We start from the raw sequence: 13411 nt of genomic DNA on the forward strand, positions 1-13411 counted from the left end.
AACTCATCTACAGGAGGAGGCCATGCGGCCTACTGGACCTCACCAAGGAGATGTGGGAAGCCCAACCGACCCCCTTACGCAGCATGGTAGAACACGTGGAAATGATGAAGGAGCGGATGACAGCCCTATGACCAGTGGTAAGGGAACATATGGAGAAGGCCCAACATGCCCAAACCCAGGTCTACATACGGGGAACCCAGCCCCGAGAATTCCAGATGGGAGACAAGGTGTTGGGCTTAATCCCGACGGCCGAAAGCAAGTTCCTGGCAACATGGAGCGGGCCGTACGAGGTGATAGAGAAGCTGGGACCCATCAATTACCGCACACGGCAGCCAGGGAGACAGAAACCCCAACAGATTCACCATGTAAGCCTGTTGAAGAAGTGGCACCATAGGACAGCCTTGGCCATGTTATGGTCGGGACCCAAGACGCCAACGATACCAGTGGTGGTCCCGAGCAATGAGGACCCAAAAGCAAGCGCTCAGGGAGCTCGTCGATCAGAACATGGCGGTGTTCTTTGAGAAGCAAGGCCGCACGACCCTCATTGAACACCACATCCGCATCTGGCCCGGGGAAATTGTACAAGAGGCCATATCTGTTGGCCCGGGGAAACGGTATAAAAGAGACCATATTGGTACCGGGTGCTCCCATTCCGTCTCCATGGAGCCCCACCCACTTTCCAGCACCTGATTGACAAAGTACTTCGACCCCACCAACAGTACGCAGCGGCCTATTTGGATGATATCATCATCCACAGGCAGTGCTGGATGCGCTCAGGCAAGCCAGGCTGACACTGAACCCAAAGAAATGCAAACTAGCCCCAGGAGAGGAAGGTCCAGAGCCCAGAAGACAGTATCCCAGATAATTATTTTGTTTGTGTTTGTTTTTTAAATAAACATCCTTCAAACCGAGCTAATCCAACTCTGTCCGTGTCTGATCTGTGTAAACGTCTTGATCAAACCCCCTGGTCTGCCCTAAAATATACAGTATATACTGAATAACCCAGCAGCGTTGCAGTTCTTGACACAAACCATTATCCCTAGTACATACAGTGGGGCAAAAAAGTATTTAGTCAGCCACCAATTGTGCAAGTTCTCCCACTTAAAAGGATGAGAGAGGCCTGTAATTTTCATCATAGGTACACTTTAACTATGACAGACAAAATGAGAAAAAAAATCAAGAAAAGCACATTGTAGGATTTTTAATGAATTTATTTGCAAATTATGGTGGAAAATAAGTATTTGGTCACCTTCAAACAAGCAAGATTTCTGGCTCTCACAGACCTGTAACTTCTTCTTTAAGAGGCTCCTCTGTCCTCTACTCGTTACCTGTATTAATGGCACATGTTTGAACTTGTTATCAGTATAAAAGACACCTGTCCACAACCTCAAACAGTCGCACTCCAAACTCCACTATGGCCAAGACCAAAGAGCTGTCAAAGGACACCAGAAACAAAATTGTAGACCTGCACCAGGCTGGGAAGACTGAATCTGCAATAGGTAAGCAGCTTGGTTTGAAGAAATCAACTGTGGAAGCAATTATTAGGAAATGGAAGACATACAAGACCACTGATAATCTCCCTCGATCTGGGGCTCCACGCAAGATCTCACCCCGTGGGGTCAAAATGATCACAAGAACGGTGAGCAAAAATCCCAGAACCACACGGGGGGACCTAGTGAATGACCTGCAGAGAGCTGGGACCAAAGTAACAAAGTCTACCATCAGTAACACACTACGCCGCCAGGGACTCAAATCCTGCAGTGCCAGACGTGTCCTCCTGCTTAAGCCAGTACATGTCCAGGCCCGTCTGAAGTTTGCTAGAGAGCATTTGGATGATCCAGAAGAAGATTGGGAGAATGTCATATGGTCAGATGAAACCAAAATAGAACTTTTTGGTAAAAACTAGTGGTGTTTGGAGGACAAAGAATGCTGAGTTGCATCCAAAGAACACCATACCTACTGTGAAGCATGGGGGTGGAAACATCATGCTTTGGGGCTGTTTTTCTGCAGAGGGACCGGGACGATTGATCCGTGTAAAGGAAAGAATGAATGGGGCCATGTATTGTGAGATTTTGAGTGAAAACCTCCTTCCATCAGCAAGGGCATTGAAGATGAAACGTGGCTGGGTATTTCAGCATGACAATGATCGCAAACACACCGCCCAGGCAACGAAGGAGTGGCTTCATAAGAAGCATTTCAAGGTCCTTGAGTGGACTAGCCATTCTCCAGATCTCAACCCCATAGAAAATCTTTGGAGGGAATTTTCATTATAGGCCTCTCTCATCTTTTTAAATGGGAGAACTTGCACAATTGGTGGCTGACTAAATACTTTTTTGCCCCGCTGTATATATATTTTTTTACATAAGCCGACCATTCAAAAGCTCAGTTTTTACCTTTCTAAATGTACTAACCATGTGTTTGTTGGATGGTTAGAAGTTAAAAAGGCATTGTACTAAAATGTAATGTTGTGTCGTTTGAAAATGCCACAAAAGGGCTTCAGTCTAATGAAACCCAACTTTACCATGTTGAACTCTGCGATGATGGACGGCTTCCTGATATCGCTGACAGATTGATTCTGCATGTATTTGATGGCCACTTGATTTCCCTGAACAAAATAGAGGTAGGTAGTAACACAGTGTCAGTAACACATTGGCAGGCACACAGTGGCAGTTAAAACATCTATTCTATTCTAATCTATTAGATTGTATCAGTTGCAGGTAGGGGCCTTTATGGATAACACTTTATTTGAAAGGGGTATACATTATGCATTCATTACACCTGACATGATAAAAAGTTCAAAACATGAGTTTTGCTTCAAAATTCCTAACGGTTTTCATGCTAACATCTATGTCATTTATGACATGGCTGTGGAACAGTATGGGGATAGGGCTGTCTACTGCCCCCGCTGGAATAATTGCGTGCCCATAGTAAACATAATTTTCTTTTGTCAAAAGTTGCTAATATATGCAAATAAAAAAATATTATTGAATAGAAAACACTCTAAAGCTTCTAAAACCGTTTAAATTATGTCTGTATGTAAAGCAGAACTCTCAGGGCAGTCATTCTCCCAAACTCTCTCTTGTCATCAGAAAAGTTGGCCCAACTTTGACGTCATCGCCCCCACCCTTCCCAAGCACCTACAGGTCTGGGAACAGTCTCTATGTCTTCAGCGCGATCTCAGCTTTCAATGGGGATTCTCATTGTGAGAATCGCGCGTCACAAGAGTTTTGGCGGGCCGAAACCTTTCGGTCACGCGAAAAAACAGGTCACTCATGCGCACTCTGCTCCGGTCCTGTCTTTTTTCCAAGATCGGTTATACAATGCATGCGTTTCTGTTCGTCCTCACGATTGCTGTACACCTTTATAACATGTTAAAGCTTGATTATGAACTTAGTTTGATAAGTTTAGTCGACATATAATATGTAAGTTCAACGTTTTGGTGCGCATCCACTTGACTTTTGGCTACATTTCAACCGAAATGTGTTTGAGCACCGAAAGACAGACTGCAAAACTAAACGCTGTTTTTGGTAAGTATAATTCCTTCCAGGTCTTCTGATGGAAGAACAGCAAAGGTAAGGGAATATTTATGTGGTAAATTTGGGTTTATGTGGACTCCAAGATAGAGGAGCCATAATGCTACTTTTTGAGCGCCGACTCATAGTATAGCCTAGTGAACGAAACCTGTAACGTTAAAAATAAATGTAACACAGCGATTGCATTCAGAAGAAGTGTATCTAACTATATATATGTAGAACATGCATATTTAGTCAAAGTTGATGTGATGTCAAAGTCAATGATGTGTATTCCTTGTTAGCTGACGTTATCTGCCGGAGCTATCGTCATTTCTCAGGACATTTGAGTAGCATTTTTTGAACGATGCATCATTGTAAACAGAGATTTATGGATATATATAGCATATTATTATGTACTGTGTAACATGTTATATTACTGTCATCTGATGAAGATTTCAAAAGGTTAGTGCATTATTTTTCTTTTAATCCTGCGTTTGTTGATTGCATATTTTTTTCAACTTGGCTATGCAAATTAGCTGTGTCTTCGGTGGTGGTTTGACATAAATATGTGCTATGTTTTCGCCGTAAAACATTTTAGAAATCTGACTTGCTGGGTAGATAAACAAGGTGTTTATTTTTCATTTGAGCCATTGGACTTGTTAATGTGTGGAGGTTAAATATTTTTAGGAATACTTTTGCGTTCCATGCGCCACCTTCCAGCTGAACGTGGGGGGTGTTCCAAAATTGGAACCCTAGTCCCCTTCTGGTTAATTTAACCAGCAGAGTCATCCTGCTGTAGAGTATATTGATTGTATTCTGTCTATGTATACCTGAAAAAGACCTATAGTGGAGTAGATGTGCTCTTTCCCTGCATAGTCTCTCAGGCCGTAGCTAGTGGAGGAGAGGATGGTCTGATAGGAGCCTCCACTTCCAGTCTTACTGGCTGTCGTGCTCAGAGATAGGGCCGGCACTCCCTAGACGTTAACCATATTTTTGTTAGTTACATACATACTTTGAATACATTCAGTTAGACAAGTGACTAGGTATCCCCTTTCCCTTTGGTTTCCTTTGATACGCAATGTTTCAGACGAGAGGAATCTCAGACATGTCCATTTCTGAATTGGCTCATACTTTAGGCTCTTTGATAATAGTGATCTCATTGTAGTTGATGATACACCAGCAGGAGCCGTCCAGCCTGGTCTGCAGCCGGAACTTCTGCAGCATAAGGAGGCCAATGAAGACCAGGGCTGACACACCGATGAGAGGGGACACCACCAGCATGATCACCAGGGATATATCTGTTTAAAAAAAGCCCAGGTTTCGCTTTAAAGTGACCATTTAAGGAACAATTGAACATAAAAGTTTCCAGATATTTTCAGACATCAATTGTAGACTAATATTGAGATACTACCACGTCCCAGGTCATCTGGTGTGTAGACACACTTATGTTTCTATCTTAAATACATGTGAAACATAAGCACCATATAATTTCCTGATTTTATTCCACGCTGATCTTTTCCATTAATTTCAGATTGAGGCATATAGCTGGATTGATACGTGGATTCATTTTGACATTAGAATATTTTTGAGATTTAAAAACATTTGATCATCTTTGATTATGGAGTGTAATGTCCCTTTAACAGCAAGACCACAATGTACAGCTGTGTATATATACATTAAAATTAGCATATGTATATTATAATACTGTTATAGTGAAATGGAAACACTTTAGGAGGTATCGCTAAGAAAATATATGTATTCAATCCACTAATATTAAACGTGCATTTTTACATAGAAACATCTCTTTTTTTAAAACATTTTGAGCTTGAACAATGGTTTATTAGAGGTATGGGTAGCACCAACTTGAATTTACATAGTAACGACTGTTGCCAATGTGTCATTAGTAGGCTTGACCAAATTGTGAAGTTTAGCACCATGACTGAAGGTTTATGACACCAGGAGGAAGCGCCTCGCCTCCACTGGACCTGAAAGGTTTCTCACAACTTTGACAGCTCTGCTTTTGAGATCAGGATGACAACATTAAGGTAAGAAACTGTACAATTAGTTTCTATGTTGGTAATTATTGTCACGCCTTGGTCTTAGTATTTTGTGTTTTCTTTATTATTTGTTCAGGCCAGGGTGTGACATGGGTTTATTGTGTTGTCGTATTGGGGTTTTTGTAGGCATTGGGATTGTGGTTGATTAGGGGTGTGTCTAGCATAGGCTTGGCTGCCTGAGGCGGTTCTCAATCAGAGTCAGGTGATTCTCGTTGTCTCTGATTGGGAACCATATTTAGGTAGCCTGGGTTTCACTGTGTATTTCGTGGGTGATTGTTCCTGTCTCTGTGTTAGTGTTCACCAGACAGGCTGTATAGGTTTTCACGTTCCGTTTGTTGTTTTTTGTATATATACAGTTATTTCATGTATCGTTGTTTTTTCATTAAAGAACATGAGTAACTACCACGCCGCATTTTGGTCCGACTCTCCTTCAACAAACGAACGCCGTTACAATTATAATATTTACATTTTAGAGGATAATAAATAAATAATATGGTCTGTTTACATTTATTTTTGAGGCTATTTATACAGATTTTTTATATTAATAAAGCCTGTATAAACTGTATTTATAGTTATATGATAATATTATAGCTTGATAATAATTATATTACACAATTTCTGATATGTCTTACTGCCATTCATTCCAATTAGACTGATTTGGATTTCTCCCTGACCAATATGTCTGCCATTTGCACCCCATTATGGAACTTTGAAGGTTTATGACATTACATTTTTTAATAGGATCTATATGATCTTCTACGACAATTTTTTGCACAGATATTCTTAATTTTAGGCAAAAAAAGCATATCACTGGACACTATATTCTGCTGTCTTTTGGATTTTTGTTTATTTTCCCAAGGGTAACAGGGCATATGATGTATGCATTTGTAGGCCAATTTGGAAATTGTAGAATGACTACATTACCCATAATGCTCAGTGACTGAACATTCCAAATTACGATGGCAATTTTGTATCACAATTGTAATTATATTTATATGGTGAAGGGCCTTCTATGATGTAAGGGCAGGCCAGTAACTGATTTTACTGTGCATCACAATAGTCATCCTATTTCTATAGTAAAGGGTCAGTCATTTTTGTAAACAAAACTTCTTATTGTCACACAAGGTGCCACTGGTAGATTCAAAATGAGTAGCTTAATAATTATTTACATGTCCCAAGTTGCATTTGCAAACAAATTATTTTTCTGTATAACTGACAGTGAGCAATGAGTAAAATAACCATAGACAGCAAATTGACAGTGTATAAATAGTATTTCTATGGATGCAGTCCTCAGAGTGAACTGCATTGAATTTTAATAATCAGATCCAATGATTTACCGCCTGTAGGGTGGGATGCCACTAGTGTAGGTTATTGTTGCATGGTGATATTGGGAATTACCATTGGAGAGCCATTGACAAAGCTTGTTGTCAAAGCCACAGTCAGGGTTATCAGTCGGAGGCTTTCCCTTTGGCCAGATCACAGATACAAACTTTGGGGTCGGTCTGCAAAGGAACAACATGACATGTATTCTATAAACCTACTATCCGATATTCATGGCGGGCCCAATGATTTGTACGATACAGAAATGGTCAGGTATTTACAAAGAAATTACACGGTAAAATGGCAATATATTTGAAATGAACTTCTACATTGAGTCACCTGATAGATTTGGTGTGGCTGTCAAAATGAAGGATGGGCACAAAGGTGGTGCTGTCATCAGTATGCTGCAGATCAAAAATGGAGTAGTCCAAGTTCCTCTCACCCTCCTCATCAAAGTGGACCAGTCCAGAGGCTCCTGTAATAGACAGGTCCCCACATACAACGATTATGCTTACATTACACTCTTTTATAAATCCTCCATAGCAGTGCAACACCCATTATTAATACTATGTAAATGGGTTAGCTGACAACGTCCTGAAAAACAATGTGCACGCTTCAATGGGGCAGAAGGCAGTGTGTTGTTATGATGGCCAGCTAGGAATAATGACAAGCAGCTGCCACGTGGGGAATTGTAGGTGGCTCATTTCAGCTAGTTTTATTATTGACAATGGCAGCTGCTTCTCAACAGAAAAAAAATCTGTGAACAGGTAAATTCATTTAAATGAATGGATGAAATAATACAATTTAGCATATGCTCTTCTCCAGAGTGACTTACAGGAGCAATTAGGCTTAAGTGCATTGCTCAGGTGTCACGCCTTGGTCATAGTATTTTGTGTATTCGTTATATATTTGGTCAGGCCAGGGTGTGACATGGGTTTATTTTTGTTGTATTTCGTATTGGGGTTTGTAGGCATTGGGATTGCGGCTGAGTAGGGGTGTAGCATAGGTTTGGCTGCCTGAGGCGGTTCTCAATCAGAGTCAGGTGATTCTCGTTGTCTCTGATTGGGAACCATATTTAGGTAGCCGGGGTTTCACTGTGTATTTCGTGGGTGATTGTTCCTGTCTCCGTGTTAGTGTTCACCAGACAGGCTGTATAGGTTTTCACGTTCCGTTTGTTGTTTTGTATATTTTTAAGTTATTTCATGTATCGCAATCATTCATTAAAGAACATGAGTAACCACTACGCTGCATTTTGGTCCGACCCTCTTTCGACAAACTTACGCCGTTACATCAGGGGCACATAGAAAGATGTATTCCCTTGTCAGCTTAGGGATTCAAACCTGCAATCTTTCTGGTACTGGTACAACAAGCTTAACTGCTAGGCTACCTGGCCACCATTATCATGCTTTCTCATAGACTTGAGTGTCGACAGCTGCTCAGGGCTTGGATTTCTGAATGTCACTGCATTGTAATAGGTTTAATTTATTTGACAGGGACAATGAACATTCCAGAGTCTAGACATAAATGTGCTGGAGTTTTTTCTGTCTAGCCATGAATGAATAGAAGCTGAATTGAAGCTACCATAGAAGTGGATGTTGTTCTTGTTCTTCAGTCTCTGGAGCAGTTCCCTGCCGTCATGGGGGTCTTTGCCATCTCTGAGGACTTCCTTCAGTCCCATGGCGTAAAGCAGGACTGCATCGTGCAAGTAGGCAGAGTAAGGGCTAACCTGGAACACAACATCACCCATAGCAGAATCTCATGCTTTTACTCGATCTCAATGGAAAGGGTAAGACTTGCTTGAAGGGACTTCATAAAGCATTCACAACCCATTCATAAGCAATACATACAATACAATACAGAGTTACTTTCTGCCAAGCTACAAGGGGTTAATGCAGGCATGGTTTTGGGCGTCAAAGTTGAGACTGTTCTAAAGTGATCTTACCACACATGTGAATGTAATGTTGATCTGAAAGGTTTTTAGTAAAAAACCCTGTCTTCAGCTGTCCTAATTTACTAGTTGAGAGATGTGACGCAATGCTTATTGTCAACATCTGCAAGACATAACGAAATATCAACTTAAGTTGAAAAACTGCTAATGAATATTGTTAAAATGCTCATGTATGTGATATTGTATGAGGTATGAATGTGTTAGGAAGTCCTTATGTAGGTACTCATCAAGTAAAGTGTTACCTTAAAGATATTAGGTGCTTTTGAGTGGTAACACTAATGCAACTGACTGTCGAAGAAAGTCGAGGAGTGAAGTCAGACACTAATGTGGTTTTCCAACAGCAAGGCTCAGATTAACATGGCAGTGTTTCCATTGTTTATCAAAGTTGTTCTTTATAATGTTTAAATAAAATGTTTTTAACCCCATATCACACACTCACAAACTGAAATATATGTGTGAGTACATTGTACAATCAATTAGTGAGAGACAAAAATATCACTTTCATTTGAATATCCACTGTAGCCTGCTATAAATCTTGGCAAAGTTGGTTCCTGTTCCAGTCATGTCTTCTGTCATGTTCCCGTGAGTCAAACAAAAACTCTCTAATGATTGGTTTACAATAGAGCCTGCCACAATGCAGGTGAAGGCTGCGGGATGAAGTTTGTGAAGAGCAACTGTAGAAAGTTGCAGTCGACTGTAGTCAAATCTTCATAACCTTTGATCACATTTTGTAAAGTTTGGGACCATTTGTATCCCCATAACAGTGGCGTCAGTTCACCTCAGCTATGGCAAAGTGGGGGTTGGAAGTTGAAGCACATTTACTGCATTTTTACACCATTTAAAAACTCTAAAATGCTATTTGGAGAACAGGAAAAAATGAAAAAAAAAATTGACCCCAGCCTTTGACCCCAGCCTTTGACCCCAGCAAAAATAAAAGGTTTAAATATATGTGGAACGGCATATACAATGTTAACAACTACTGAACCTCATCATAAATTGACTCATTTACTTTTGAACGGTGCATGCAGTGCAATGTGAAATAGATGCCTAATACAGGCAAGTCACAACAAGGGTCGACTTCAAATGCTGACATCCATAAGTGGTGCGTCAGTTTAAAGCTGTTTTTCACCATGAAATTTCACCTTTATAATAAAGGATTGCGTGCGTCTATCATCGCACTCGCAAACTAATGTAATATAAGCTACTATTCCTAATGTGATGAGTAGATTGCATAGTCATAATTTAGGCTAATAATATAACTCAATCATTGTTAGCAAAACAGACTGTTCTGAACAATGCATGCCTGAGCGCTTAATGACAGAGTAGGCCTTTTATAAATTAAATTTCATGCAATTCTACTACATTTTATATGACTGGAAACTGGATATATTTTATATGACTGGAAGTTACCTCATCTTGAAGGCAAGATGAACGGAACAAAGTACAGAGAGATCCTTGATGAAAACCTGCTCCAGAGCACTCAGGACATCAGACTAGGGCGAAGGTTCACCTTCCAACATGACAACGACCCTAAGCACTAAGCCAAGACAACGCAGAAGGGGCTTTCGGGACAAATCTCTGAATATCATTGAGTGACCCAGCCAGAGCCCGGACTTGAACCCGATTGAACAATTCTGGAGAAACCTGAAAATAGCTATGCTTCGACGCTCCCCATCGAACCTGACAAAGCTTGAGCGGATCTGCAGAGAGGAATGAGAGAAACTCTCCAAATACAGGTGTGCCAAGCTTGTAGCGTCATACCCAAGAAGAGTTGAGGCTGTAATCGCTTCCAAAGGTGCTTCAACAAAATACTGACTAATGGGTCTGAATACCAATGTAAATGTGATATTTCAGTTTTGTATTTTTTTTAAATCAATTTGCAAAATGTTCTGCAAACCTGTTTTTGCTTTGTCATTATGGGGTATTGTGTGTAGATTGAGGGGGGGTGCTATACATTTCAGAATAAGGCTGTAATGTAATAAAGGTGTGCATAAAGTTAAGGGGTCTGAATAGTTTTCGAATGCACTGTAAATAGTTAATAACTGCTAAATAACTTCTAAATAAATAAATAACTGCTAAATAGTTAACCTAATAGCTATCCGGACAATCTGCATTGACCCCATTTGACTCATCACATACACTGCTGTTACTGCTCATTATCTATCCTGTTGCCTAGTCACTTTGCCCCCACCTATATGTACATACCTACCTCAATTACCTCATACTGCTGCATCGACTCTGTACTGATAGCACATGTATATAGCCAAGTTATCGTTACTCATTGTGTATTTATTCCTCGTGTTATTATCTTTTCAACTATTTTTATATAACTGGCCGTGAATGTTTCAAATGCCGACATCAAATTCAAAGCAATCAGTGCATTAGCTAAACGGCTGAATGGCAAAGCAAACTGTCTGTCACTGTCTCTGCTCTCTGCCTTCTTAACTTGAGAGAAAGGAGGTCAGGCTGGAGGTTTCTCTCCGAGCGATGTTTTGCATGGTCCTAAAGCCAGCCAAATAAAACTCTAAAACAGCCTTTACATTTGATTTGGGATTGGAATGATTTTAGTCTACTGTTTTGTAGCCTACTTTAACATTATTGGTCTTGAGCTAGGGTATTAAGACTGCCATACCCAACTGACACCAACGCTTCATAATGCAATACACGTTGAAAGACGATTTGACAAAAGTGATCCGCTCGAATGCACCCATTATGATGGATTATGCAAAAAAACTGGTAACACTAGAACCTCTTTTCTCTCACCTCTTTTTCTGATGTAAGTTTGCTGTGAAAAGGGTGCGTCTTCAGCCTCTCATAGACTTGCTCAAAGAAGTCGTAGTAGTCGTAACCCTCGTTGGACTTCTGACCAATGACAAAGGCCATGTCGAAGGCCCTCATGGTCGCCAGGTCTTTCCTGTTGGTCATGGCATATTTCCACAGGTTGTCCTGTTCAAACCAAAAGTGGTGGACAAATATTAGTTTTTATGGCTGCATTCCAGTGTAAAACGTTGTTCCCCTCTCCTCTGCTCTTGTTTATCGTACCTCTCAAAATTGAGTAAAGTAAAGCCAGTACTTAGCTGGTTATCGGTATGAGACGTACACCAAACGACACATACAGTTGAAGTCGGGAAGTTTACATACACCTTAGCCAAATACATTTAAACTCAGTTTTTCACAATTTCTGATATTTAATCCTAGTAAAAAGTTAGGATCACCACTTTATTTTAAGAATGTGAAATGTCACAATAATAGTAGAGAGAATGATCTATTTCGGCTTTTATTGCTTTCATCACATTCCCAGTGGGTCAGAAGATTACATACACTAAATTAGTATTTGGTAGTATTGCCTGTATATTGTTTAACTCGGATGAAACGTTTCAGGTACCCTTCCACAAGCTTCCCACAATAATTTGGGTGAATTTGGTTCCATTCCTCCTGACAGAGCTGGTGTAACTGAGTCAGGTTTGTAGGCCTCCTTGCTCACACACACCTTTTTCAGTTCTGCCCACAAATGTTCTATGGGACTGAGATCAGGGTATTGTGATGGCCACTCCAATACATTGACTTTGTTGTCCTTAAGCCATTTTGCCACATCTTTGGAAATATGCTTGGGGTCATTGTCCATTTGGAAGACCCATTTGCAACCAAGCTTTAACTTCCTGACTGATGTCTTGAGATGTTTCTTCTATATATCCACACCATTTTCCTTCCTCATGACGCCATCTATTTTGTGAAGTGCACCAGTCACTCCTGCAGCAAAGCACCCCAACAACATGATGCTGCCACCCCCGTGCTTCATGGTTGGGATGGTGTTCTTCAGCTTGCAAGTCTCCCCTTTTTCCTCCAAACATAACAATGGTCATTAAGGCTAAACAGTTCTATTTTTGAGTCATCAGACCAGAGGACATTTCTCCAAAAAGTACGATCTTTGTCCCCATGTGCAGTTGCAAATCGTAGTATGGCTTTTTTTATGGCGGTCTTGGAGCAGTGGCTTCTTCCTTGCTGAGCGGCCTTTCAGGATATGCTGATATAGGACTCGTTTTTACTGTGGATATAGATACTTTTGTACCTGTTTCCTCCAGCATCTTCACAAGGTCTTTCGCTGTTGTTCTGGGATTGATTTGCACTTTTTGCACCAAAGTACATTCATCTCTAGGAGACAGAACGCGTCTCCATCCTGAGAGGTATGACGGCTGCATGGTCCCATGGTGTTTATACTTGCGTACTATTGTTTGTACAGATGAACGTGGTACTTTCAGGCGTTTGGAAATTGCTCCCAAGGATGTACTGTGGGTGTCTACATTTTTTTCTGAGGTCTTGGCTGATTTCTTTTGATTTTCCCATGATGTCAAGCAAAGAGTCACTGAGTTTGAAGGTTGGTCTTGAAATACATCCACAGGTACACCTCCAATTGACTCAAATGACATCAATTAACCAATCAGAAGCTTCTAAAGCCATGACATAATTTTCTGGAATTTTCCATGCTGTTTAAAGGCACAGTCAACTTAGTGTATGTGAACTTCTGGCCCACTGGAATTGTGATACAGTGAATTATAAGTGAAATAATCTTTCTG

General features: G+C 40.7%; 1 protein-coding gene across 1 annotated transcript in view; it reads right to left on the reverse strand.

The window, feature by feature from the left end:
• Positions 1 to 11762, reverse strand: part of gucy2g (guanylate cyclase 2g) — a 34957-nt gene extending 23195 nt beyond the window's left edge. The window contains exons 1-7 of the mRNA XM_052485768.1: positions 11601 to 11762; positions 8471 to 8615; positions 7229 to 7364; positions 6968 to 7071; positions 4644 to 4810; positions 4343 to 4486; positions 2517 to 2605 (exon numbers count right to left, since the gene is read on the reverse strand). Of these exons, the coding sequence (XP_052341728.1) occupies positions 2517 to 2605; positions 4343 to 4486; positions 4644 to 4810; positions 6968 to 7071; positions 7229 to 7364; positions 8471 to 8615; positions 11601 to 11762 (947 nt within the window). The remainder of the gene's footprint in view (positions 1 to 2516; positions 2606 to 4342; positions 4487 to 4643; positions 4811 to 6967; positions 7072 to 7228; positions 7365 to 8470; positions 8616 to 11600) is intronic.
• Positions 11763 to 13411: the final 1649 nt, after the last annotated feature.

This window comes from Oncorhynchus keta, chromosome 3 (genome assembly GCF_023373465.1).
Source record: "Oncorhynchus keta strain PuntledgeMale-10-30-2019 chromosome 3, Oket_V2, whole genome shotgun sequence".
NCBI classification, from domain to species: Eukaryota; Metazoa; Chordata; class Actinopteri; order Salmoniformes; family Salmonidae; genus Oncorhynchus; species Oncorhynchus keta.